The 27,123-nt window shown below is 39.5% G+C and overlaps 3 protein-coding genes and 1 long non-coding RNA gene across 4 annotated transcripts in view; 2 read left to right on the top strand and 2 right to left on the bottom strand.

Moving 5' to 3' along the window:
- Positions 1 to 2,238: 2,238 nt before the first annotated feature.
- snrpa1 (small nuclear ribonucleoprotein polypeptide A') lies at positions 2,239 to 8,025 on the bottom strand. Its single transcript, XM_008404953.3, has 9 exons — positions 7,789 to 8,025; positions 7,287 to 7,434; positions 6,749 to 6,827; positions 5,453 to 5,499; positions 4,911 to 5,013; positions 4,756 to 4,835; positions 4,511 to 4,583; positions 3,116 to 3,209; positions 2,239 to 2,491 (listed from the first exon to the last, which is right to left on the bottom strand). The coding sequence occupies exons 1-9, from the start codon at positions 7,868 to 7,870 to the stop codon at positions 2,343 to 2,345; spliced, it is 855 nt and encodes a 284-aa protein (XP_008403175.2). The 5' UTR covers positions 7,871 to 8,025; the 3' UTR covers positions 2,239 to 2,342.
- Positions 8,026 to 13,296: 5,271 nt separating this feature from the next.
- Positions 13,297 to 15,459, bottom strand: LOC145551030 (uncharacterized). The gene is made up of 2 exons (XR_014086785.1): positions 13,805 to 15,459; positions 13,297 to 13,695 (listed from the first exon to the last, which is right to left on the bottom strand). It is a non-coding gene; the product is annotated as an uncharacterized LOC145551030 (long non-coding RNA).
- Positions 15,460 to 15,747: 288 nt separating this feature from the next.
- Positions 15,748 to 20,060, top strand: selenos (selenoprotein S). The gene is made up of 6 exons (XM_008404952.3): positions 15,748 to 16,080; positions 16,275 to 16,406; positions 17,584 to 17,690; positions 17,761 to 17,847; positions 18,000 to 18,072; positions 18,798 to 20,060. The coding sequence occupies exons 1-6, from the start codon at positions 15,990 to 15,992 to the stop codon at positions 18,872 to 18,874; spliced, it is 567 nt and encodes a 188-aa protein (XP_008403174.2). The 5' UTR covers positions 15,748 to 15,989; the 3' UTR covers positions 18,875 to 20,060.
- A 1,554-nt stretch (positions 20,061 to 21,614) lies between these two features.
- The window catches only part of chsy1 (chondroitin sulfate synthase 1), a 36,495-nt gene continuing 30,986 nt past the window's right edge, over positions 21,615 to 27,123 (top strand). The window contains exon 1 of the mRNA XM_008404950.3: positions 21,615 to 22,462. Within this exon, the coding sequence (XP_008403172.1) occupies positions 22,152 to 22,462 (311 nt within the window). The 5' untranslated portion in view covers positions 21,615 to 22,151. The remainder of the gene's footprint in view (positions 22,463 to 27,123) is intronic.

Consider the following 27,123-nt stretch of genomic DNA (forward strand, 5'->3'; position numbering starts at 1 on the left):
TAATTCTTCTGAGAAGGAAAATCTCCAACATTAACTAATCTTTGAGACAAACAGTTAGGAGATGGCTTTGGACTGTTTTAAAACCTCTAATTTTCCTCATTTCAATAAATATTAATAATATAGACACTTTATTAAGGATTTTTTCTCTTTCTATTTCTTTCTGAGAGACAGATCACAAAACTATTCCTAACATATCAGACTGGATTAAATCTGCATTGTAAACATCCTTGTTTAACAGGGATTTCATGAATCCTTTTTCTCTCCACCCTTTAGTTCATGAAAGAGCTGACTTGGGGATGTTTGCTGTGTGGTACCGCCTTGCCCAAAGGTACTGTGTTCTGTTCAGCGCCATGTTGTGTTTGGTTTCTTAGCAGTGCCCTGCTGTTTCTTTGAGAGCTTTATCTCTAAAGTCCTGGGCAAATACCGAAAGTTAATAGATCAACTGAGAGCAGGATGTGGCTGGAGCCACTGAGTAAAGACACAGCAGGTGTCCGGGGAAAATGCTTGACTGATGGGATTCATCTTGATGTCAAGAACCTCCTCAAACCAAGCTGGGAGAATCGGACACAGAAACAGATACCTGCACAAAAGTCTCTTACTTTGGATGGTTGGCATTTGAACAACATTTCCTTTACTATAATAAACTTGTTGGAGACACTTTGATAGTTTGCTTAATATTTTAATGTGATCTCACATTTTGGAAGCAACATAAAATTCTGACAACCATTCTGTTTCACTGCTTACAATTTTTAAATATCCAGAAAAAGGAGTTCTGATCAGATGGAGATTTAAAGAGGAACAGCAAAAGCAAATGAGGTGGATTAGCAGAGTTGCCAACAAATGACTGTCATCAGGACATGTCACTGTGGACTGAACTAGGGATTAAACTAGACTCTTTTGTTGTCTGTCATTTTGACCAGTCATAATAATAATGACATATTCAATTGTATAATTTTTGTTCAAGCATTGTGGACCAACGTGAAACTTTTTGGCTGAAAACACTCCACATCTCACTGATCTTACTGAACATCCCCAGTATCATGGTGGTGGCAACATGGTGCTGCGGGGATGCTTTCCTTCAACAATGATGGAAGACTAGAAGCACAAAATGAGACTGGGATGAAGGTTCATCCTCCAGCAGGACCACAGCCCTGTACATTCAGCCTGAGATATTATGGAATGGGTTAGATCAGAGAAAATAATGTGTTTTAATGGTCCAGACAAAGTCCAGATGTAAATCCAGTTGAGCATCTCTAGTAGGATTTGAAGATTTCTGTTTTCAGATGCTCTTTGTTTAACCCGATTGAGTTTTAGCCATTTTGATCAAAAGAATTTGTAAAACCGGTAAACAAATAACTCAAAAATACTTAAGAGTATAAACATATGGTTCTGAAGTAGACTGAGGAATTAATAGAAATGGGTGCTAAACCACTCTGAAGCCAGAAGGTGGCATCTATCAGAGCCTCACATTCAGGGAACTACCTCTGATGCTGGTCAGAGGCAATGGAAGCTACAGAAACTCCAAGCATTGGTTGACAGCTAACCAGCTAATCAACCAATGCTTGATTAGCTGGTTAGCTAATCATGTGGAAGACTTGCTATGAGCATGTCTTCCACTGCTCATAGCGGAGGGTTTGTATCCTGTTTGTTGGTTATTTTCTTGTGTAAATCTTTTGATGTTTTTGCTCTTTACAACTACATTTGTTCTGTCCTGTGAATTGTATAGTGAGGTGTTTTTTGTGTCGTCTTATTACATTGTTCCAATTCCTGCATATTTACACTGCCAAAACTTGACAAAGTTAATTAATGTGCACTATCCCAGTCAAATAAATTAAATGCAAAAAAATATAAATAAGCACAAACAAAAGTACTTTTCTCCTGATTCAGAATGTTGCTACTTTGTTCTGATCAATTGTAAACAAATCCATGATAGCTTATTTTGGTAATGTGAAAAATCTCATGGGGTTTGATTACTTTCATACTCTTCTATTTTAGAAAAAAAGAATGAACAAAATATATAAAAACCAAGTCCTGTGATCTATTCATCCACTGTCTGAACCAACTGGAGCTCTGCACCACTAAGCTGCTCTGCTTCAGCTTCTGAACCCTCCTGTCAGGAGGCTGGACCTCAACTACCTGAAAAGTTCTGATGTTGCTGAAAAGTTCAACAGAATGCAGCAAAGGTTGCAGAAAAAAAAAACAAAGTGAGATTTTATTTGACAAAAGAATGCAATCTCAGAGAGTACAAGAAATCTGTTTAATGAGTCAATATACAAAATAAAAACAGCACACTGCAGTGCGACACCAGAAATCTGAGAAAGAAAAAAAAAAACCTAGCAGGTTCAGGAGCCGTTTTCATGAGGCTCATCCTCCATGTCTTCATCCTCTGCTTGGTCCCCGTTGTTTATGCCGTCTCCGTAACCTTCCTCCATATGCGCCTCTGCACCATTATAGTCTTCTTCTTCCTCCTCCTCCTCCATCCCACTGGGATCTAATTCAACAAATAAAGAGACATGAGATTATATCTCACCATCACATAGAAACCATATCAAACTGCTGTGATGCTGAGACCTCGTTGGGTCTGGAAAGCATATTCAATTGTGATGGAGAAATGTGAAACTTCAGGCCTGTGACAACAGAATGCAGCTCCACATTCTATCATTGATGGATTGTGTAAACAGCTGGGTTCTTTATATTCTATTATATTTGGAGCAGTAAACAGAAGATTATAATTGAGCAGTAAACAGAAGCCGAGATGTCAAAAAAAAAAAAAAGAAGAAGAAATTCTTTCCTAGCAGGTTTACTCTTCAGACTGTTAACTCCCTCTAAGACTTCAGCAGACAAAACTTCATACTGAAAAGAAAAAATAATTCCATGTTTGAGGGAAAGAGTCCTGGAGACCAAAGCTAATAAACCAGGACAGACTTGGTTTGTTGTCTTTGGAAGCAGATTATTTGCTCAAATTGACCTTTCAGTCACTTGTTTGGTGGTTCTGAAACAGTGCTGAAGTAGTTCTCTGAGGGAACAATCCTGCCTCTTCAGAACCTCCACACATCCTCCTGAGCGGGTCTGTCAGTAGAAGCACACAGGACAGCAACAGCAGGTTGGAACCCACCTTGTCTGAGATCTCGTCCTGGGATCTGTCCGGCCTGCAGCATGCCTTTCAACCTCTCCACCTCTGCCAATGATGTAGCGTTGGCGATGGCATTCTGAAACACACATTTACACAACTTCAGCACCATCCAACCCTCCAACTGACTGTCAGTTCCTCCAGCTTCCTGCGGTGAATCCAGAGCGCTGATCAGCATGTTTTGGTTTGACTCTTGTAATGCAGAGTAGGTTTGATTCAAATATTAAAATCTTCATGGTTTACAGCAGATGAAGATCAGGAATGTAATCTGGGCTTTTACTACTAAGTGGTTTGTTAACAGATTTTAAAACTATTCTGTGAGCAATAAGCAGGCAGTGTGAAGATATCAGAACTGGACTGAAATGCAGATCCTTCTGTGCTGCAATTATTGAGTCTGCTAAAACCAAAAGCATGAACTCATTTTTCAGAGTCCTGTTGGAACATGTCATCTAGTTTTGGAAATATTTTTAGGTAGTCATATGTTGTCTTTTTCAGAAATTAGATGCAATTGTCGAGATTCAGATTCAGATCCATGATCACCCCAAACTCCTGGTTCTGTCAAAGCTTTTTAAACCAACAGAAGGAGGGGGCTGGTTTTAGTCAATGCTTGTTTGGTTCAAAGACTAAAACTTAGGATTAATCATTTTTTAGTTGAAGATTTTGACACATCCAACTGTATTAATCTGTTCACTGCATTTAGTGAGTATTTGCACCAAACTTTAATGTGCTGGTGAAAGACTAAAGTACAATTGTGTGTCATCAGCATATATGTGATACTCTGTCTGATTGTTGCATAGAATTTCAATGACGCTTGTAAATGTTGAAGAGGAGAGGATGAGGATGGAACCTTGGGAAACTCCACAGATAATTTCATTCACATTGAAAGGTAGCTGAGCACTATGCCAGAAATACCAACCCAATTTGCTAAAGAGGACATTAAAATGTCACGATCAATTGTGTCCAATTCTGCACTGGGATCAGATAAAACTACTATTGAAATGTTATTACAATCTAGGCTGGAGTCGATGCAGATCATTAACACAGAGAAAGGAAGCTAAAGCACAACCTGTGTTCTACTCAAATGAATCAGAACCTCATGCTGGCTGTGCAGTTGCAATATATTTTTTTAAAAAGTGAACACAAACTATGACCCTGATTACAGATATGTTCGCAGCAGTGAGGCCTTCCAAATGGAGCCTACTAGAGCTAGATAATGACCCAGAGTCATTATCTAGATTATCAATATAGATGGTGTTTACTGATAGATAATGTAGTTATCAGTCCTTTTATAAAAGGACAGAAGAACGAAGGGGAAAAGTGGGAAAAACTTCTATTTTTGTGTGACTAGAAGGGGTCAGAGATCCCACTTGACAAACTGACCTTGATGGCCTCCACATCAGCTTGAGACGGCCCCGTCCTTCTCTTCTCGGGCTGAACAACCCCAGGAGTAAACCTGAAAGGGACACGGTTCATTTAGGCAACCTTCTACTCCTCTGTGAGACTGGGACGGAATCAACTGTTGTCCTCTTCGCTACATGTATTTCAATGTATAACAGTAGTTCAGGTTTGCTGAAAGGAAGCAGTTCATCAGGGGTCCTGAGACATTGCTGTCGAATCAGACTCACGTTTTTGTTCGCCTGGCCATGTCCTTGGCGAGCTGAACGCCTCGTTTGCCTCGGAACATTTTTTCTGCCTCCTGCCGTTCCTGGAACAACACAGTCAGAGGAACATGTTCATCTTTATTAACATACATTGGTATTTTGGGTTTGCCAGACCTTACCTTGAGCTTCACTTTCTGAAAATCGAGCACACGGATCTGTGGGACTTTATTGATGACGTAAAGCCTGTAGTGCTTCTTGTTTGTCACAGGATTCTTCAACAAGCTGCAGGCAGAAAGGACAGAGCTGCATGTCTGGAGGTGATGGCCAAGAGGGGTCAGACACTCAGACCCATTCACTGCAAAAACTGAAATCTTAGTAAGATTAAATGTTTTACTTAAGGAGATTTATGCTTGTTTTCTTTCTGACAAGATAATTTTTCTCACCAAGAGGGTTTATGTTAGAATATTTTTCTTATCTTAAGTGTTTTTTGTACTTAATTATCTCATTAAGATATAAAGGCTTGATATTAAGAAAATATTACTTAAGAGTAAATATCTGCTAGAAACTAGAATATCAATATTTACCAAGCAAACTTCAAGTCTATAACTTATTTTATCTAAGTAAAATTTTCTTATTTCAAGCACAAAAAAATAAATCTCTTCAGATAGTTAAATCTTCAGATAGCACTATATAGAGCTGAACATGTGTGTGAGAGCGTTACCTAAGGAGGGTTAACGTCTTCACAGAGGCCAGCGGATCCAAGTCTCCCTGATGGGAAAGGAGAGCAGAAGGAGAACTAAGTCTGATGGAGATGAATATAGACAGGTTTCAACTTTACTTTAATTAGACCCCAAATTGCCCAGATGTGTGAGCAGCATCAGATCATACTTTCAACAGGATGTACTTCTAACCAGTAAGGAAAAGGCTTAGGGCCACTCGGAATCTCAGAAAAAAGTTATTTTTAGCTGCCCTAGTCCTCTTCCATACAACTTAACAGCTCTGAGTCTAAGCAGCCTTTCCTAATAGCTGCCTAAATGTGGCCTTTAAGGCAGGATGGAGACAAAATAAGCATAGACTTTTTAACTTGCATCATAATGCTGGTATAAGAGAAACCAGAACAATCCAACAACGACAATGTATTGATGAGCTCAAACTGTGATGTTCCTGAATGATCTTTCAGGAACCCAACAACTCAAGAGGTCAGACCTCAAGGTTCAGTAACTGATTAGAGCTGGAGGACTCAGTTTAAATCAGCTGTGGTCCTGGACCACTGAGCAGCACTTTAGTTCTGGAAAAAATGAAGACTTGAAATATTTCACTTTGTATGTTATGAATCTATATAATATGAATTTCATTTTCTGGAATGACAGACAGGAAAATACTGTACTTTTTCAGGATGTTCTAATTTCCTGAGTAGAGAATCCAAAGTGATCCGTGGATCCAAGGATCTGTCCTCTGCTCCCTCCCAGCTGAACACTCTACGCTGCAAATGACCCAAACAGCAGCAACCCTTGATCCTCCAATTCAGCCTGATAAGCTGCTGATCCACTGAAGTCTCATCTGTTCTGGTGCCCCGATATCCTTCCCTAATTTTGGGAGATTGGTGATCAGTTGATACTTGAATGTGAAGCTAATCTTATCCACTGATCTCATCTTTCTCAGTAAAGGTCTAAAAATCAGCCACTGTCTTCTATTGCTTTGCTGTGAGAGGTTTGACTGACAGCCCACCCACCAGGTCATGTCTGCACGTTTGCAGTTAACAATAGTGATCCCACTGTTGCCAACTCAGAAACTTTGTTGTTGTAAAAAAAGTCAGTATTGGCCAGAACTGGAACCAGCAGGTTAGGCCTTTTAAAGATCATAATCGGTGATAGGCTAGAAAACTGCAATTGGTGCAGCCCTAGTTCTGGTCAGAATTTTCATTCAACAGTCTCTTGTGTTTGCTCTGACTTTATACCCTTCATCCATGCAGGCATTCCAAACAGCAGAACTGGGGCTCCATGGTAACATTACTCACCAGCTCCTGGATGTTGTTGTTGGTGAGCACCAGCTCTCTGAGATCTGGCAGGGACTGCTCCAGGTTCTCTCCAATCCGACTGGTGGAACAACAGCAGCATGAGAGACAACAGCCACATTAACACCTCACATAACCGAGCCCTGTCACAATAGCAACTTACACTGGACAACAAGTTGTCTCAGTAATTATTATGATGACGATAATATTGTTTTGAGACTATTTTCAAGTAATTCATAGATGATGGCATAATAATGCACCCTGTCAAAAAACAAGAAACTAACTCTGTAAAGAACATTTATCATTGGAACTGGAAGACATTTTAACTATCCAAAATTAAAACACAACAACAATAAATAAAACCCATAAGACTATATGAGATTGAGCCCTTTTTTGTCTGGATTTTCTTTGTGTTTGGGCTGGAAACCCTGGCCACAGCCTCGGATCACTGGCACCACCAGTCGGGTCTAACACTAACCAGGCAGGATCCAGTTACTTCCAATCAGCATCTGATCATTTCGATCTGGATCTGAAATCTTACCAGATTCTGTTGTTGTTCATCAGCAACGTCTTAAGTCTTTTGAGCAAAGGGAAGCCGTCCAGTTTCCTCACTTCATTATCAGAGAAATCAATGGTATCAAACTGGTCCAGAGTCGCTCCCAGGTTCTCCAGAACCGGGATCTTATAACCTTTAGAGTAAAACACAGGAAAGGTTAAAGTACGTGAATAATTTATATGCAAACACACCAGGTCCTCAGCTGCTTTTTCACTTAGCATTCAGAGCCGTTTTGGAAACTCCAGAAAGTGTCCTCCTTGTAGTTTGACTCTGACTTCCTACCATGCTAGCAGTTAGCAGCCTAGCTTCTCCGGGTCAGGCAGCATAATTAAAAAGGCAGAAAGTGAAGCAGCCGTTCTGGACGCCTTGCAAAGCCTGGTACTGGGAGTCCGCAGACACAGCTACTTCCTATCCTGGTGTTCTCCGACTGAATGAAGTCAAAAGCAACGAGGCCCGATGCCGCTCTGAGGGAGGCGCTCAGACTTACCTCGTAGGTCCAACTCTCGGTCTCTCACCGGGTTGGTGTACTGAGCAGCCTGCTCTATGAGCTCCGCAGATAACTTCACCATGTCGACAACAAAGCCAGGCTTTAGGCGGAACAAGTTTTTTTCACCAAACTAATCAGAACGTGTCACACACTGCCGCCAGAACAAAGATTTCTTCTTCGTGTTTTTATTGTCTTCTTCGGCGGTAATAAGTGGGGGTTGGCAAACAGTCCTAAAGCACTTTTACCGCCACCTACTGGTCTGAGGTGTAGACAAAACAATATGAAAGTCTTTATTCAGGGGCGGAGCTAGAGGGGGTCAGTGGAGAACTGCTTAAGAAGGTGGCTGGGCTTTTATCCTTATAAAAAAAAAAATCAACAAAATGTGTTCAAATTAATGACCCAACAACAATAATAATCCCAATGATTATTGTTTCAACAAGGTGTTGCACAATTCTGTGCGTTTCGATTCCATTATCAAAATAACTAACAGATCAGAAGTTTAAAATCAACTAATCAACCGCTGTGTTCATAAGAGCGCTTAATAATAATTGCAAAATAAATATCATATATCATTGAAATAAAATCCAGTCCAACATCTGGTTTGAGGTGATTCCTCTGGAACCTGTTGGAGGAAAAATATCCCAACTTCAGAAGATGTTGTCGTGATCCGTGTTTCTGTGTTTATTTTTAGGGTTTTCTGTGTTCAGTTTCTGTCCTGTGAGTCTCTGCGTCTTCCCGTTGATTGATCCCAGCTGTGTCTCGTTCCTTGATTACCCTCCCTGTGTATTTAGTCCCACCTGTTGTCTTGTGTTCCTCGTCGGATCCTCGTTGTGTTTACCAGTCTGTTTCTCTGGGCCGTCGTGTGTTCTTTGTGCTCTCCATTGTTCTGTCCCGTGGACAATTATCATTATATTCATCATCTTTACCTGGGTCTGCCTGCGTCCTTCCTCACCACTCACCTCATCCACTAATCATGACAGATGTGCTTTTAACCTAACAGTAGTGATGGGTAAATGAGGCGTCATGAGGCGTTTCGACTCATAGCAACACTGTATTGATACTGTGTCAATACTGTGTCACTCAATACTGACACCTTCTGGACATTAAAAATTCCTACAGGCAACGTAGTGATTTGATCAAGTCTGTACAATAAGATTTAAGTCTTTGTATTTTATTGAATATTATATGTTGTATTATGTCATATCTTCAGTTACATTTAAAATATATTTGATATACAGTCAATAAAGAATGTGAACATGTACCATAAAGTGAAAATTTAAGTGAATGTGTTTGGAATGAGGATGCATGGACTGTTTCTTTTTCCACAAATTTTTATAAAAAAAAAAAAGTTTTTACAACCTTTTGAAATTAAGCCTGTTACGCTTTTTTGACAAAACTGCTGTAGAAAAAAATTAAGTAAACTACATTTACAGCGAACCCTTGTTTTTCTTAGGGGTTGCGTTCTAAAAATAACCCCTGATAAGCGAAATCCGTGAAGTAGTTACCTTTATTTTTTACAGTTATTACACAGAAAATAAATAAAAACTCTACATTGAAACCAAAGAACAAAACCTGTTTTCAGGTCAGCGGATGTGCGTGTGCATCAATCGGGCCTTATTAATGTGATCCGCAGTCATGTCATTAAAGCGTCTACTCCAAGCTGCTTTGAATTGAAAAGGTGGATTTATTTAAATAGTTAAACACATGCGACACTTTACTTTCATATTATGTTCTGCAGGTTAACTAAAAGTCAGTTGCAGCTGAATTTGGATTCAGATAGATTAAGTAGAAACTGACAAGAACCGGATGAAACGATAAAAATGAAAACAAATTTATTTTCCAATATTTTCCAATCAAAATGGTCCCACACTGCAGAAACATTTCCTTTGAAGCTGCTCCATAGATGACGATGTAAAAAATGCTTTTGACAGACTCGCTTCCTTATAAACACAGTTTGGCATTGTTGAGAAAAATTATTATTTTGAGTGTTTAACACAGTTTAAACCTTTTAGAACGAATTTCTTAAGTTTGAACAGGTTTGTGTGAGTGATTTAAAACCCGAAGTATTTAAAGTACAAAGGAGAATAGAGAATCTGCAAGAGAATTTCGGCTCAGACCCCTGGGGTCTTATCATTAAAGACAGGAGGTCATAAATTAACATATGCAGGAAGGTGGAGGACAGAATCACTTGAATTACTCTGAGAAAGGGAACTTTGGTCGGTTCACGTAACCAGGATGAGTAGTCTTCCAAAACCAACATCTGACATGGTGCAAAAAAACTGAACATAAAATGTTTTAAATCACTAACATTTAATTTAAGACATTTTTCTTAGTTATTAATAACATGTTTTGACTAAAAATTCTATTATCTTGTTTTAGAATTAATTTAGTTAATGATGAATGTATTTGAAATTGTATTATTTCTGACTATATTAGAATCACATGAAAATGATTTGTTTAGTATTAGAAAATACTTAGGTTTATGGTGAATGAATGTCTTAATTCTTATTTGTTTCTAATTCCTAATTAGAAACAGGAATTGTACTTCATTATTTTCTGTTTATTATCTATTGCTTTTGGTTTGATATCAGGACTAAACTTTGGAGATGCTGAGTGCAGAAGAACAAATTGGGTTTTTGGAGAACTTTTCATTGAATTAAAAGTACAGTATTAAAGGTTTGTTCCTGGCAGAGCAGAAGAGAAACCAGAATTTCACAGCTACCTGAGGTTCCTGCATCTGTTTCTCTTTGCCCAGATGGCTGTAGAGCCGCAGGAGGCCGGATAGTGTTAAGAAAATAAATTTAAAATAAGTTAGTTTTAGAATTTATCATGACTTGATTGAAATACCATAATTATAGTTTTAAAATTTATAACATATTCTGACCTATTGATATATTTTACTGTAGTTAAAGCAGATGGTTTGTCAAGATCTCCGATCTGCTCTTTGTCTGTTGGGAAACAATCAGTAGGAAGTTCTAGCTTTTCACACTGATCTGTGAAAGCCATAAACCACCATGAATTCGGAGAGTCTGCTTCCACCTTATTTAACAAAAGGTGTTTGATCTTGTGAACAAATTGCAGGACTTTTTTCTAAATTTAAAAGGGCCAGAGATGTCTTCCAATTGGTCAAGTAGAGATACGCCTTATTTGAATACATTAAAGAGGAAAACACACCTACAGGTATAAAAGTTTGTGCACAAGGGAAAGAATTCAGAAAAAAAAGCTGATTTATTTTACTTCTGCACCAGCTCTTTCTCCAAGGACGTCCTTGATATTTCTTTGTCTTCTTGTCTCAGGTAACAATGTTTGTATCTGTGTTTCTTCAGTTTCCTGTACTATCTTATATTTTCTTCTGATTGGATTAAATCCTGTAATTCTGTGACGTCAACACGCATTGTTGTGTTTTTGTCCCCGCACGTGGCCACGCGAGAAAACCCGGGATCAAAAGGAAGTATCAGAGCCAGAGTTTTGCTAAATTTAACAGTAATATAAAAATTCTTCCTTAACAGCATCCAGTGTCATTTCGAAACAGTTCCTGTGTTGGTCACGTGACTTGCTGAAACCAATATGCGCACCGACACTGGTGTTGGTCTATGGACTTGATGCATGCGCCGGCGCGTCGGTGTTGCTGGACCCATCACTACCTAGCAGAGCTCTGTGGTCCCTCCTATCAGTATGAGAGTCAGGGTGAGGAGGCGCCATGTTAGGAAGACAAAGTGGAAGCTGGAGGATCTTCAGCACAAACAGGTCATGGTGCTGCCTACTGATTATCCCTCTGTCTGGACACAGGATCAATATAACAAGTTTAAAAGCTAAACTGAATGGTTATATGCCAGACATGGAAAACTGGGATACACTCCATGCCATGATGTTCAGAATTTAGGTCTCATGGAATCTCAAGGTGTCAACATTGCAGCCAGTGGGCTGAAGGAATACAGCTTTATTTTGTAGCAATTCAAGAACTACCCACCCAGGTGAAAAAAAGTATACTTTAGTATAATAAATTTTAATATATTTTAGTATACTTTTATCGATGTACTTAAACTGTACTATTTTGGAACAACTAATGTTGTGCTTAATATACTTTAGTAGTATTTAAATAGTATTAAATTACAACTAATAGTATATCTTAGTATACTATGCGTACTTTTTTGGAACAACTTCAAGTGTACTTACGCCCCTTTTCCACCGGCCCGCCCGGCTCGGCTCCTCTCGCTTTTCTTGTGTTTCCACCGGCCTTTTCAACGGGGCTGGCGCTGCTTTTTTGGGTCCTGCTTCAGAGCAGGGTCAGCAGGGCCAGCCCGGGTTTGGTAGGTGACGCAAACTTCGCTGCTGTTCACTGATTGGCGGAGGGCATGGTCAGAAGATCGAGGCGAAGAGAGAAGAAAAATGAAGGCGCAAAGTTTGAAACTCGCTGCAACACGGAAGTGATGGAAGATACAAACAAGCGGTGAACTAAAAGATGCCGGCTTTTTTCTTTGCTTCTGATTTCAATATTCAGTGGCAGCTCGATGGAGCCGTGAGGAATGAGTCGCTTTTGTCACCGTAGTGGAGAGAATGGAAAGCCTCGTTAGAGGCTTCGGAGCCCCACGGTGAACACCGACTCAGACGCAGCTAACGCCGCTGCTGCTCTCCAGCCAGGTGAGCAGTTTGTAGATATATCTGTCTGGTTTTTACTACATTTAAGGTTGCATACATACAGTCATGGACGACATTTAAAACACAAAGCCTGCTGTATTTTTATTGCTCAAACACAACATGCGCATTTTCTGAAGACACTCAGTTGCACATTACAGTTATAAATAACTCAGTATTGTACAGCATGTTACCGTCATTTGTTTATCTTTGTGTGAATCTACGTGGTTCGATTGTTTCTCATTTTGCTGTTGCATCTGTTTCCCTCATTGTGAGATAATAAAACATGTCATATGACATCCTATTGTAAAATGGCTAAATATCAGTTCTCTAATCAAATTGTTATGAATTATTAATTGTAGAATGAACAATAAACCTGAAGAAAACGATAGTGATATTTTATCCATGGCTGTAAGCCTGCATAGGTCTAAAACTTACAAGTAATTACATTTTGTCTTTAATTTACACAACTATTCCAGTTATTTATAATTCTGTATAGCTGGGTGGTAAAAAGAAAACTGTTTATGTATTTATAAAGTAACATTTCTGTTTTAAATAATTCCTTATGTGTATGTACCGTCCTCGTTAGTAACTCTGTTATTTATCTACATTTATGTGCTATAAGCTATAACATCTGATTACCAGGGAGCAGAAGTAGAGCAAATAGGCTGACATGATGGAGAACCGTCAGAACACCTGGATCTCCTTCAGGAGGAAGCAGCTACCAGCAGAGATGGCAGAGCAACAAGGAGAGTTGAGACAAACAAAAGAAACGTACCTATTTTGTACATGACATGCATAACTACACTACAGTACTTACATTGTTTTAGGCTAAAATTACATGGGAAGATTAATTACACAAGATGTTCAAGGTAATTCAAATATTGTTTTATTACAGACATTTTAAAACTGTCTAATTTGAATTAAAACATTATAAACTTAACATAAATTATAAGTTTTCAGGTCAAAAGTGAACACATGAACATGAAAATTTCAGTGTGACAATAAAACATGAAAGTGAGGATCAACGACAGAACATTCCCGTTCACTGAAACTTACAGAAACCTACAAAAAAGAACAATAGAGCAATTAAACAGAGAAAGTATTTGTATTAAAAGAGAACAGAAAAATGGCAAATAAAAAAATAATACAATTTTAAGACGTTGTGATGTGACATCATCAGAACTGATGATGATTGGGCGGTCCCAATCATCATCCCCTGGCATCCGGTGATGCCTGGGGTGGAAAAACATTTCTGGGTGTCTTCTTTGCCTGTTTATGTTAGAAGTAGTAAAGAAATAGTCAGCAATGTCATAGAGTCAGTTGATGTTGGCATTAACTATGAAGCTGTTTTAAGTGTGGACTTCAGGAGACAAACTACCTTAAAATCTTTCCATCCATGATCTGAACACACTGATCCTTGCAGGGTGGTGAGGGGGGTTGGTGGTGTCCATCTCCAGCAGCCATCAGATGATAAATTCAGTTTTACCGCCCTTACATTCCAGATATCTCAAATTGTTTTGTGACTAGACGTTTTAGCGATTTAAGATATCTACTGACGACCTGTCCAGGGTGTACCCCCGCCTCTCGCCTGGAACGTTAGCTGGAGATGGGCACCAGCAACCCTCCCGACCCCATTAGGGACAAGGGTGTAAGAAAATGGATGGATGGATGGATGGATGGATGGATGGATGGATGGATGGATGGATGGATGGATGGATGGATGGATGGATGGATGGATGGATGGATGGATGGATGGATGGATGGATGGATGGATGGATGGATGGATGGATGGATATCTCCAATTACATTCTGACTAGTCGAAATGACGTCAGATTTACCATTGACTTGTATGGAGACTTCAATTCAAGATATCTAAAATGAATTACTGACTATCTGAAATACACATTTCAGATATTATTAAATTATGACTAGTCATAAAGTAAATTCAAGATATCTCAATTTTAGTCTTAAATGTATTTTTGGATAGGAGAAATGTAGTTTTGACTAGTGAAAACTAAGTTATAGATATCTTAACAGCAAATAATGACTAGCCAAAACTAAATTAAAGATATCTTGAATTGTAATTTTGACTAGTCAAAATTCCTTTTCAGAAATCTCCAAATCAATTAGAGATATCTTGAATTACACAGCTTTTCTATTTATCTTAAATTGACATTCCGACTAGTCAGAATGACATTAGTGATATCTTGAATTAGTATTCTGTCTACTCAAAATGTCCCTGACCTACGTAGCAATTTGAAAGTTTAATAAAACAATAAAAAATAGAAAATACGGAAAAAGATGTTTGAAAATGCGCCACTTTCATGTTGAAAATGCTTTGACAATAACAGATTTAGCGTTTCAACGCTGTTTTTAAGTGCATTCGGTTCGTCGGAAATGAATAAACAGGAAATTCTTTGCAGTCTTATAGTTTATGAAGTTTTGCTATCTTCGCATTTCCAACATTGTTGTCGAGCTCTTTCTAATTTGTGACATTTACTGACAATTTTGTGCAGGAAAAAATAAAATTCTGTAGGCAACTGTTTGAACACCACAAAGGGGCTTCCACGTCATCTAACGGATATGTGTCCCGTCAAATGACAGATCCAGTGACGCTATTTGAGATATCTTTAAAGAATTTTGACTAGTCAAAATGTAATTCAAGATGTCTTGAATTATTAATCTTACTAGTCAGAATGTAAATACAGATATTTTAAATTACCATTCCGGATAGTCAAAATGCAGTTTTGTCTAGTCAAAATGCATTTTTAGATATCTGGAATGTAATTGCGGATAGTCAGACGAAACCGAATTTATGTTAAAACAGCTTGCCATAAGAACACAGGAACCTTCCGCTTCCAGTTTGTAATTTCAGCATAACAGCATTTGTTCCCTCTAACAAAATAGGATTAAAAATTTGTCCACTTTTTTTTTTTAAAATCATCTCTGCTAAATCGAAACTGGTTTGTGGTATCATTTGAAGGGTTTGATAAACTTATAAAGATGAATAAAGGAAATCTACCAGGACGGGCTTTCATTGTATCTGATTCTTAGAACAATACAGAAACTAGCTATTTTTGTTTTAGTATGAATTATATTAGACGGATCTGTGAAATTGCTAGTGGATGTCATAAACATTAATTAAATCAAGATATATTTGTGTTTGTATCAAAAATACAAGTGTGAATCTTGTTCTGTGCATTTATAAGTCGCGTTCCGTGTATTTGTGAAGAATGAGACTGTTATAGCTCCCAAAACAAGCAGTCTCCGTTTTCAACTTCAGCCAAGCGTCATCATTGAGCCTCCGCGTCAGGTGGCGGCGCCAGTACAGAAGTAACTGTCCAGATGAAGAAGAGATTGCTGCGAAAACAAACACGTCACCGTGAATGTCCTGGATTGAGAGAGTAGATAGTTTTTGGTTTTGTGTCAGTTAGTTGGGATTCCGCTTAGATGGAGCTGATATAAGGACGTTTGCACCGCAGCAGGAAGCTTAAAACAGACTCTCTGTGTGATTTGTGCCTTTAACAACACGGTGTGTGTTTGCGTGTGTGTGGGTGGGTAAAATGGATGATGATGTGGAAATATTAGACGTCGACGATGACAACTCTCAGGTTCCTCTGAAGAACCAGGACTTGAGTCAGCTGAGCTTCACAGGTAACTAGCAACAACACTTCCGGTCTCGGCTTCATGACGTGTAAAGTATGAAACTGGCTAAGAAGGGCTGTTTAACAGTGTTAAGTCTTTCTACTTGAAACACACGTCAGGAAATTAGACAGTAATAAGTTGAGTGGATTGTTGTTGGGAAGCACACGGCATAGTTGAAACACTTCCTCCCTGTCCCCCGGCAGTTGGGGAGTTCCTGTCCCTGTACGGGTGGTACCTGCTGGCTGTCACCGTCACAGTGCTGCTGCTCATTCAGCATCTGAGGAAGAGGAGGACCGGCCAGAGCCGTCAGGACTCCGTTCCACACAACCTGCAAGGTCAGTATCAGCTCCGTAACAACGTTCAAGTGGAGACATTTTTCTAAAAGCATTTCTACTTATAGTTTCTTAGAATTTAACAACAAAAAATAATAATAACGGAGCCATTCTGGCTGTAAGTCACGGTGATCAACTTCAATAATTATGTCACTAATTGCTATAATGTCATATGTCATATGTAATGCTAATTTGCTAATATTTAACACTTTGGATGGGAGTAGCTTGTCAACAAATAAGCTATTTCCCCATGGATCAATAAAGTACATTGTAATTCTTAACATTTTCACAATAAAACCCCATTTTATATTAATATTGAGAAGGACTGCAATAGATATTGGCATGCATTGCTAAATGAGCATACAGCACTGGTATTGTTCCTGGCTCTGATTGGTTGTTTCTAGTTCACACTGGGAGCAGAATAGGTCAATTTTTTTTCACAGAACATCTGTCTCATATCATACTGTCATGAAGTAGTGACAGTTTCAACAAATATTAATGCTAAATAAGCATACATGCTCATTTAGCATACATGCTAAAATATAACCAAATATTTGGTTATATTTTGGTTCCATGCAGCATAAATGTTGAGGGAGGACCAGCATGTTCTTGTTAAATGCTCTCCTGATTTTGTTGAGACGGAAATGAGGAGTTTAATTTTCTTCCTGTAGCTGATGTAATCGGACCTTTAGAACGGCACTGCTCCTGGTGGCAGCATGTAGGAACAATTCCTTATAGTTGCTTTGGTTTTAATGCACAAAGGCAGAAACGTTGAACAACACCTGCTTAATGTCAGTCATAGTTTCTTTTTAGCAACTGTTGTACAAGATATTCCACCTTTAGCTGTTCTCCTCTTTATAGAGTTATGAAAGTATAAAAAGCTAATGTTAGCTGCTTAATTAGACAGGCAATTGCTCCTGCCTTACTGACTCTAGCTTTAGAACAAAATGTTATGTGCTACAGCTTTGAATTTCACTCAAGATTACTTCAATTTCTCACAACTAAAAATACTTTTAAAGCTAAATTTGGCCAACTTTCAGCCAGCTGGCCATCAGTGCACAGCAACGGCTGGAGGGGCCGGGGGAAATACAACGTTATTGTGACTCCTTTATCTGGCATGTCAGTGAAAAATATGAAGGGAATTTGTTGCAAACATGATTTTCCTTGTTTATTCCGGAAGATGCATCTCTAGTGACAAAGAGACAGGAGGCCATGGAGGCAGCTCGGCTGAGGATGCAGAAGGAGCTGGATGCCAAAGCTGTTGCCTTTAAGGAGAAGCAGAGAGAGGTGCAGTGGGGGCTGCATGGTGGGCCACCTGAACCAGGGTAGACTTATACTCACGGTGTTTTATCAACAGCAAGAAGAAGAGAAGAGAAGGCAGAAGATTGAGGAATGGGAGAGCATGAAGCAGGGGAAGAGCTCCAAAGGACACAAGCTATCTGGGGTGAGCTAACCTTGTCTCGACTCAGGACAGAATATTAGGCTGAGGTCAGGAACCTGGGTTTCTGCTGTGAGAGAACAAGTGAGCAGTAAATGTTGGAATAAACCAGCTGCATTCATGTTGCTTTAGTTTCACTGTGTGTGTGATTCCTGCAGAACACAGAGGAGGCGAGTGCAGCAGCAGCTGGGCTCAAACCAAAGATGGATAAGAAGCCACTGCGCTCCAGCGGTAAGAACCTCACCACCTGCAGCCTTCATCATCAGACTGTGTGTGCTGCAGCAGAACCACAACATGCATTATTAGGTTTAGAATATGTAAGCAAATGGTGTTTAATCGGCACTGGAACTGCCAAGGATTACATTGATGCAGTATTTTTTGTTTGTGTGTGTGAAGCAGTTTCTTCCCAAACAGGAAGGAAAATGATCCATGGTAATAAAATTAATTAACAAATCATAATTTAAAAGTGTGCCCCCTTTACTCATATACCCTCAAAACAAGTTAGCTCAATTAATTAAATGCAGTCAGAAGGCAGCTAATAGTAAACCATTAAATTTATTGTCAGTATGAATCCAGATGTTCTGGTTCTCTGACCTCAGAGAACAGCCAACACCATGGAGACCAAGAAACCCAGCAGCAGGTCAGGGAGGAGGTTCTGGTTCGGTTTAAAGCTGGGTTAGGTTCTACAGAAACATCCCAAGCTTTAACGTCTCCCAGAGCTCAAACATATTGAGTCGTGAGGGTCCATCTGAACCCGGTCCAGAATCCATGCCTGAATCCGACTGAGTCGCTAGACTTTGGTGTCTAGAAGCACTAAGTGTGTAGAGACGGAAGCTGCAGCTGAAGTGTAGTGAATGTTGGTTCTACTCAGCCTGATTGCTGGATAAAAATACACATTTCACTTCTGTATCTGTAAAATAAACTCAGAATTAATTTTTTTTGTCTCTGTGTTTCAGACTACAATCCCCTGATGGGACAAGGAGGCTCCTGTAGCTGGCGGCCAGGGAGGAGGGGACCCTCCGCGGGCGGATGAGGTTAAAGGGTGGAGGTGCTCTGACCGCCTCCAGACTAACTTGCACCCTAACTGCTGGGACCAAGCTGACAATGAAACAGAGCTCCTGCTTCCAGATCACTGCTTAAACATCAATACTGGTGAAGTTGGTACACCCATTTAAAAAATCACACAAGAGACTGTTGAGAAACATAATCATTAACATGATTTCACTGCACAATCTAACAAAACTACAAATATTTTTGTCTTGCAGTAAAAATGTTCCAATTACAATTCCTTCTTCCTTTGGGTCCAAATTTTTTAACATAGTACATAAGCTTTACAGCTGCTGTATATAACTTTTATAAAAAATATGTTTTTACAAATTTGCTAAAACTATCAGTGTTGTGTAGTTTGTAACAGATTATTTATGTAAAGCTTGATCTCCTTCACCTCCTCCCTGAGCTGTTATTACCACCTGAAGAAATGCATCACTCCAAACGAAAGACAACCAATTGGAGTCCAGAGGAGGGTCTCAGTGCTGTCAGTCATCCTTCATGTACTTGCTGCTAAATGTGCTTGTAATTACTGTTATAGGAAAACCCTTTATGTGTCGTCATCTGTGATCATGCTATCTGGCATGAGCATTTACAACATGCTATGCTAGCTGCAGCATAGCAGAAAGGAAGGAGAGGAAAAAGAGGGTGAGCAGCACCACACAAAATTGTGATTGACAGCACTAATATTGTTCCTGGCTCTGATTGGTTGTTACTAGCTCACACTGGGAGCAGAATAGGTCAATTTCTTTTCACAGAACATCTGTCTCATATCATACTGTCATGAAGTAGTGACAGTTTCAACAAATATTAAAACATATTTTTTGTAAAAATTGCATACTGCAGCTTTAATTATTTCAGAAGGAACATTATAAAAGTGTATTTTAATGGGTGTACTACACTTTTCCTTTCCTCAGTAGCTCTTTTGTTAAGATGACAGCAGATCATGGACTCAGTTCTTGGTGTCATTGGAAGCTTGACATGAAGCCGTTCCTTGAAATGGACTCTAACCAGAAGGTCTGGCTGATCTGTCCCAGTCAGGGTGCTTTTTCATGGTAGTTGTGTATTTCTGAAAGATTTGAGGAAAAGTCATAGCAGCAGTTGTGTCTAGTACATATTTATATTCTGTCTGACTGTGTGATTCTAAACAAATTAAAGTGTAAGAAACCTTGTGTCTGTTTCTCTGCCCAACTCCATTCATTGAGCTGGGAGAGCTGGGTTTGACCAGCAGGTAAACTGTTCATCTTTATATTAACTAACATGGGGAATTGTATTTATTTTGAATGCTGATGTTAAGGTTGTGTATTTTTATTCCATTTGTTTTAGAATGGCCCAGTCAAAGTCATGTATAAAAAAAATGCATAGCTTTCTTAGCTTTCCCCCTGCATGTTGGCAGAGTGACCAATTTGGTACAGTACAGCATCCCCCAAAAGATGAGATGCTTTTGAACCATTTCTAATAATATTTCGGAGCACTCAAGGTCACCTCACAAAAATGAAGATATTGAAAATAAACAAAAGACAATTTAGAGTAAAATGATGTGGGAAAAAAAAGTGAAAATGCTTCTTTGAACAGTCTCGTTTTCGTGAGGGTAAATCGGCATACCACTGAGGCCTAATCCACAGAATGAAGGAATCCTGTGGAACCAGGCCAATGTGACACTGTTATTTAGGCACATCATGTACAAGTTGTACAAAGGAAACGCTTCCTATCCATGTAAAGGAATGTACCTTTTCATGTATCCACTCAGGTCTTCCCAGGAAAATCTGGACAGCTCTGCAAGAGGTTGTTTGTAAATGACTAATTCAGTTTAGCTTCAAATATATATTGGTGTTATTACTGCTGCCATGTCTAAATAGAAACACTCTACCAATAGTTGGCAGTGGCACAAATCTTGTGCTTTTAACAGAGTTCTTAATTTCAGTTTTCTTGGTAATAATTCATCCTGTTTATAGATTTTGTTCAAAGTGACCAGGCGAATACTTTTTATTACAAATAACTTTATTGACTAAAGGGGTTTACTTTATATAGAACAAAAACACTGTCTTTTTTTTGCCCCAAACTTCTTTTGAGTCACATCAGCACAGGTGAAACTCTTCCTAACCAGAAGACCGATTATGATGAAACGGGCAAATGTGCTAGAAGTGTTTGTCTGTTTCACAATATAAATATAAAATATGGTTAAAATTTAATATTGAGGTTTGGAACTGTGGCCCCAAATTTGAACCACATTTAAAACTTGTGGTGAGTTTTTAAGAAGCAGAAGGAAAATCAGAAGCAGGAATGGGTCACAGTCAGGGTTTGATGCAAATGTTAGTTTCCACAAAGAGCTGTAGGGGTTAAGAACTTTTCAAACAAAGTTAAATAATTAAGAACATCTTAAATATTTTTATTTTTATTCTGTTATCATTGAGACATGGACTATTATCTAAAAATACAGAAGATGCGAAACAAGATTGTTTCAGTTCCCTCAATGCAAAACCAAAGCGCGATTCACATTAATTTAGTCGCTAGGTGGCGCACGAGATAAGCTGTGCTACTCTTTATTCTTTTTAGCTTTATGTCCTGACTTAAACGACAACGTAAAAATAACCTAAGAAACATTTTAATAAAAGGGTTGGCACTAAATATTAAAGCGGTAATTTTCAGTCGCAGCTGGAGCCCGCAGCAGCATATTAACCACAGATTTAAGCAACCCTGTGGGGTTCTGCTCACATTTTAATAATCATCGACACAGTTAAAACCCCACATTAGATGTACTGCACATAACTCTGGTGGTTAAGAAAGGATTTCCGGTAAAACGTGGTACGCTGCGTCGGAACATTTCTACGGAAACGCACTTGGGTCAAACCAGTGTTAAACCCTTCGAGATCAGCGATCTGGATTGTCAGACATTCCAGCTACCGTGCGGGGGACAAACCTGACAGGATCCGCGCTGCAATGCAAGCCGCTACATTCGTCGCTCGGCAGTGATTCCCCTGCGGTGGACGGTGGAGGGCTGCTGGCTGGTTGGGGCGGGCAGCGGCGGGGCTCGGAGCTTCAGGTAGCGGCTTCGAGGAGTCTGCTGAGATGCTACGTGGGCATCTGGAAGAAAAGCGCTTTTCTGCTCCTAGACTGTGTGTGTGAGCCACTGGAACCCCACCGAGCCACTTTTAGCTGCCGTCTTTTACTGCCTGGGTTTCATTTCCTAGACATTTTTCTTCGAGAACCGCTGTTTTAGAACCAGACAGCATTTTCCGACGAGCTGGTTAAGTTTTGGGGGAATGGCAGGTCGAAGCCGAAGAGCATGGTTTAGTGTTCTGCTGGGACTGGTGGTCGGCTTCACGCTGGCTTCCAGGCTCATCTTACCCAAGGCGACCGAGCTGAAAAGAGCCGGGCAGAAGCGCAAAGCCAACCCCGCCGCCTGCGGGCTCCACGGGGGGCTCAGGAACGAACACGGAGGAGTTCTGTGGGCATCGCAGGCGGACGGCTCCCCCACGACGGTGAAGCCGCATTCCAGCTCCAAGAATTTCCTATTCGTGGGTGTGATGACGGCTCAGAAATACCTGAACAGCCGGGCCGTGGCAGCACACAGGTACGGAGAGGGCTGATGAGCCAGCACTCTGGCTGGCTGACGGGCTTAAACAGAGGATGAGGATGATACAGATGCTGGTCATCCTTATTCTTAAACTTACATGGAATATTTCAACTTTTTCCAAACAGGAGCGACCCTAGATTGCAGGGACCCCAAACCATTAGACTTAGTGGACCACCCTTCTGGTTGGAGACACCATTTAAAGCACCATCATATTTGCTGTATTTTAGTTATTTAGTTTGGTCATTTGTCATCAAAAAGAATAAATCCAAGCATTGAAATCAAACTCAAAAGTTGTTAAACCAGCAATTTTTCAACAGAATCCAAACACTTACAAAATAAAGAAAATCAAAATTATTATTATGATTATTATTATTTATAATTTGTAAAGCAGTGGTCTCGCACTCCAGTCCTCCAGGGTCGGTGTCTGGAACTCTGTCTGCTTCAGCACACCTGGGTCCAATATCAGCTCATTAGCAGAGCTCTGTAGCGCCTGACTGCATGCTGGTGAGGCAGTTTCACCATTTAATTCCTGTGTGTTGGACAAGAGACACTTCTAAAAGTTGTATTCTGGCGCTCCAGCAAAGCAGTTTGAGATCATTCAACTAGTCTAGAGTCTCCATCTGACAGCGAGGTTCATGACTGCTGAGGCACTGACTCCTCCTGTCTGGAGTTGGATGTTCAAATGTGTAGTCCAAAATAGATGCTAATATATCTTGATTTTAATCAAATTAAATAAGAACTTTATGCTTTAATCAATTCCGTACTGTTACTCTTAATATGGAACACTTCCTGTTGTTTAATTGGTCATCCAAGAAGCTACTAATCCTGAAGTCTTCCAGCTGATTTCATGAGTTGTTACTGGACCACAATGCTTTGTTTTCTTAATCATTTGTATTCCCCTTTTTACATAATGTAAATTAGATGGGATTGTTTTGTATTTGTTAATTCAAACTCCTGATTCTATGTAACATACTGAGCTACAGGCGTTTCGACACAATGACTTCATGTCATATTGCAACATGAACTCAACATTTTTGCTGTTGCATAATTTGCATATGGTTTCTGGTGCAATTTCAACTCTCAGTTGTCAGTGGCTGATTGGCAGCATGTGTTTACTGGCTTGTACTAGAATAAAGCAACTGATAAACTCCACATCATCACTGTAGAAAAGAATGTGAAAGGACTGGATGATCTCAGCTCACAGAGTTCTCAGCAACATCTTCAAAAGCAAGTGGCACTGTTTATTTGCTAAAAACTAGTTTTATTGTCGAGGTTTAATATTTAGCTTTTTGAAACAAAGGTGCACAGATGGCTGAACAGATGAGGGGGATGATTAAATAAGATGGGTAATAATAAAATGGAACCACCATTTACAGGCTTGGAGGACATTTCAAATCATTCAAGGGTTATTTATAGAGATGTGCCGATCAGGTTTTTTCCTGCCGATTCCGATCACCCATGAGGGCCGATCACGGCCGATCACAGATACCAATCACATAATTATTTTTTTTAATCATAAGCACTACCGGTTACATTATGTGGAAAAAGGAACCATGAATTCATCTTAATTTAGACAAAAACTTGTTTTTAATAACTTTTTCCAAGAAAAAAAACAAAACGGGCATTGTGCAAATTGTCCTGCTATCGGTAATACTATCTTTAACAGACTGAAAACATATGAAGGCTGTAAAGAGGCTAAATAATGCAAAAAGTCGAAATAAAACCTCTCAACGTTGCCAAAAAAATTCAAGTATAAAACTTAACATTCAAAGGCAGGATCCATTACAATAAACAATCCTGAGTTACTGAATGAAACTTTCCTGATAGCATGGCAGCTAGCTGATTACTGCTAGTTCTGATTGGCTGTTTCTGACTGAGCAGAATAATTATGCAGAACAGGGAGGATATCGATTATTTTTTCAGAGATTATCTGTCTCATGTTAGGACAGAGAAGGTTTTAATATGTATGTAAAATGTATTTTTTAAGTTAGATGATGCAGCTTTAAACAGAGGTTCGGTGTGAGAGTCACTACCAGGTGGAGCAGAAGCGGCGCTCTGTCTGTGAAATATTACTACCTGTAGCGCGTAGCAGCGGTTCAACAGCGAGAGCAGAACCAGCGTCTTACATCGCAGCTCGAAGACTTAAATAATTTTGCGGGTTATTTGTTTGGCTTTCTGACCGTCATGCTAATCCGGGTGAGTGTTTGTAGTTGTGCGCTGCTTTACCTGCTATCTGATCCTCCATATGTCTTTTTTACTGAAGTGAGCCTCGATGTAGCCAAACGCCGTCAAGTATGGCATTGTTATTTTATGGCATATTAGATGCCATAAAGTTTGCGGAAACACGCAAACTTTGTGGAAACGCACAAAGTTTGCGTGTTTCCGCCGCAACATGCAAACTTCCCCATTCATTCAGTGCGTTATAGTTCCACACGACATGTCTTAGGATTTGTTGCTGCGCGTTTGCGCAGTGTGAAGGAAAGAGACCAGCTGTACAGGCAGGCTGAGAAATAAGACGCAGGTGATCAGTTTGTGTGATCGGCAACAGTTAACCATCGTTTCCAGATTTGTGTTGAACAGTCCAAGTCTTTTGGTAAATCCTGCCTAGAACAGGCACAGGTTGGTAGTTTTGTTAGGACTCCTGCAAGGTAACAAATTGTGACACAACGGTTTAGAGGTTTTTGAAACCAGCTGTTTTGCAAACACCAGCAGGACATTTACTTATTCCCATCAACGGGGTGTTTATTTTATTTTATTTTTCCTGCTCTTGGACTGTTTCTAGAAGCAGGAGATGCCAAAATGGAAGTACAGAAAAATGCAAAAAGTGATTTTTGCATAATAGTGGCCCTTTAAGGCCTTAACTGTTTTTCCAATGTCTTCTTGCACAACACATTAAGGCCCAGAACACATCCACTCACTCTCTCTACCAGCTCACATGCTGGGCTCCATTTAAACTCAAATGTTGGAATTTCAAAGATCTGAGTTGGAAATTCTTCCTGAAAATGGGATGATATTAATAAACACTGGAATAAACACTGGCTGGAAGTTGACAAGAAAGCAACAATGAGCTTAGATCCAAGTCAGTAACCAAATTATATTAAATAATTCTGTTGATTCTGCTGATCAATCAATTAATCAGATAAAAAAAATTGGCACATTCTGCAGCTTTTTCATTTAACAAACTTGCGCCTTTTTAATACATGGTTATAAATACATTAAAAGATGAAAATAGACAAATTTAGATCATTTTTTAAATAAAGCAAAGCTTTAATTTCCTAAAAAGCAGAAATGGCATTCCTTTAGTGAACATCATCATTTGTAGCAAAGGAAGCATCTTCAGCTAAAAACATCCTTCTAAATTCAACATCAGGCCTTGCTAGTGGACTGAACACATAGTGTGGCTGATCTGCTGAGTGTTTTTTCAATTAACAGATTAATAATTGGATAGCAAAATGTGTTATATTTAGAATATGAACCAGGAGAAGCTGAAACTGCAACTTGAGGTGTTCTGTTCTGAGTGAAACATATTTTTCAAATTAAATACAAAGTTATATATTTTGTACAGTTTTGGTTTGCTCTGAGCGTGCTGTTCTTTTAGCAAACAGCCCTTTATTGAGTCTGTGTGCACAAGTTAATGATTAATCAATTTACTAAATACTAAATTAGTTGATGATTATTTCAATAACTGACTCATCGAGGTTAATAGTTTCAGCCCTACTCAGATCCACAGTTAAAGCGTTTACTTGAACTTCTAATGGTTTGTAGTGTGTGTAATGAAACACATCTGTTATGACCTCGTTTATTGTTTGTTACGTGTCTTTATTAGAAGTGAACTGAATTCCCACTCATTGTTCAGTTGGCATGTTTAATGCTGTGAGGTTATCATTTCTGGGGTCGGTGGACCATGGAAGCCCTCATTGGTAAAATGTGAATGAGGATGAGTCTTCTTTGCTTTTCTCCTTTGTGTTGTTGGCGCCACCTTCTGGTGGGAGTTTGATCTCTGCCATTCAGGCGGATTTGAGTTTTCTGTGCTACAGAATCACCAGACCTGGACTGATCCACTGTTGTGGACAAACCAGAGTTGTAGAAAGTGAAGAGTGTGAGCTACAGTTTGTCTCACAGGAACAAGAGCAGTTCCTGATTCCAGCTTCTGAAGTCTATCTGATATGTGAATGCCTGCAGCACCTGGCTGCTTGATAAAGAATTAATAGGCTAATTAAAGTTTGATAAAAAGGAGGCCAGTTGGTCACCACATCTCAACACCCCGAGGAGAACTGAATGAACCTGCTGATGCTGCTGGTGGAATGTGGATAGTATCAGCCTGTAGGTGAACTCCTTCTCTCCTGAAGAGGCAAGACTTTAGAACAGGGGTCTCCAGCTCCAGTCTTCAGGGGCTTGTCCTGCTAATTTTAGACCACACTTTAAAAAGCCTTGGTTTAGGGCATTCTAAGTGACCTGAAATAGGAGGAAATTGGAGTGATTGAGTTTGAAGTTATTATCTTTGGCCATCAGAGGGACGATCCAGAGTTATCGCAAAGTGGATCAGCAAGTTCTGCGCTTGACAATCTAGAGTTAAACTAGTTTCCACAGTTGAAACTAGAGATCAGGCCTGAAATCTGACCTGAGCATTCAGAGCCACATAAATATTGTTACAAAAT

The sequence above is a fragment of the Poecilia reticulata genome, chromosome 3, assembly GCF_904066995.2.
Source record: "Poecilia reticulata chromosome 3, P_reticulata-male-v2, whole genome shotgun sequence".
Classification (NCBI taxonomy): domain Eukaryota; kingdom Metazoa; phylum Chordata; class Actinopteri; order Cyprinodontiformes; family Poeciliidae; genus Poecilia; species Poecilia reticulata.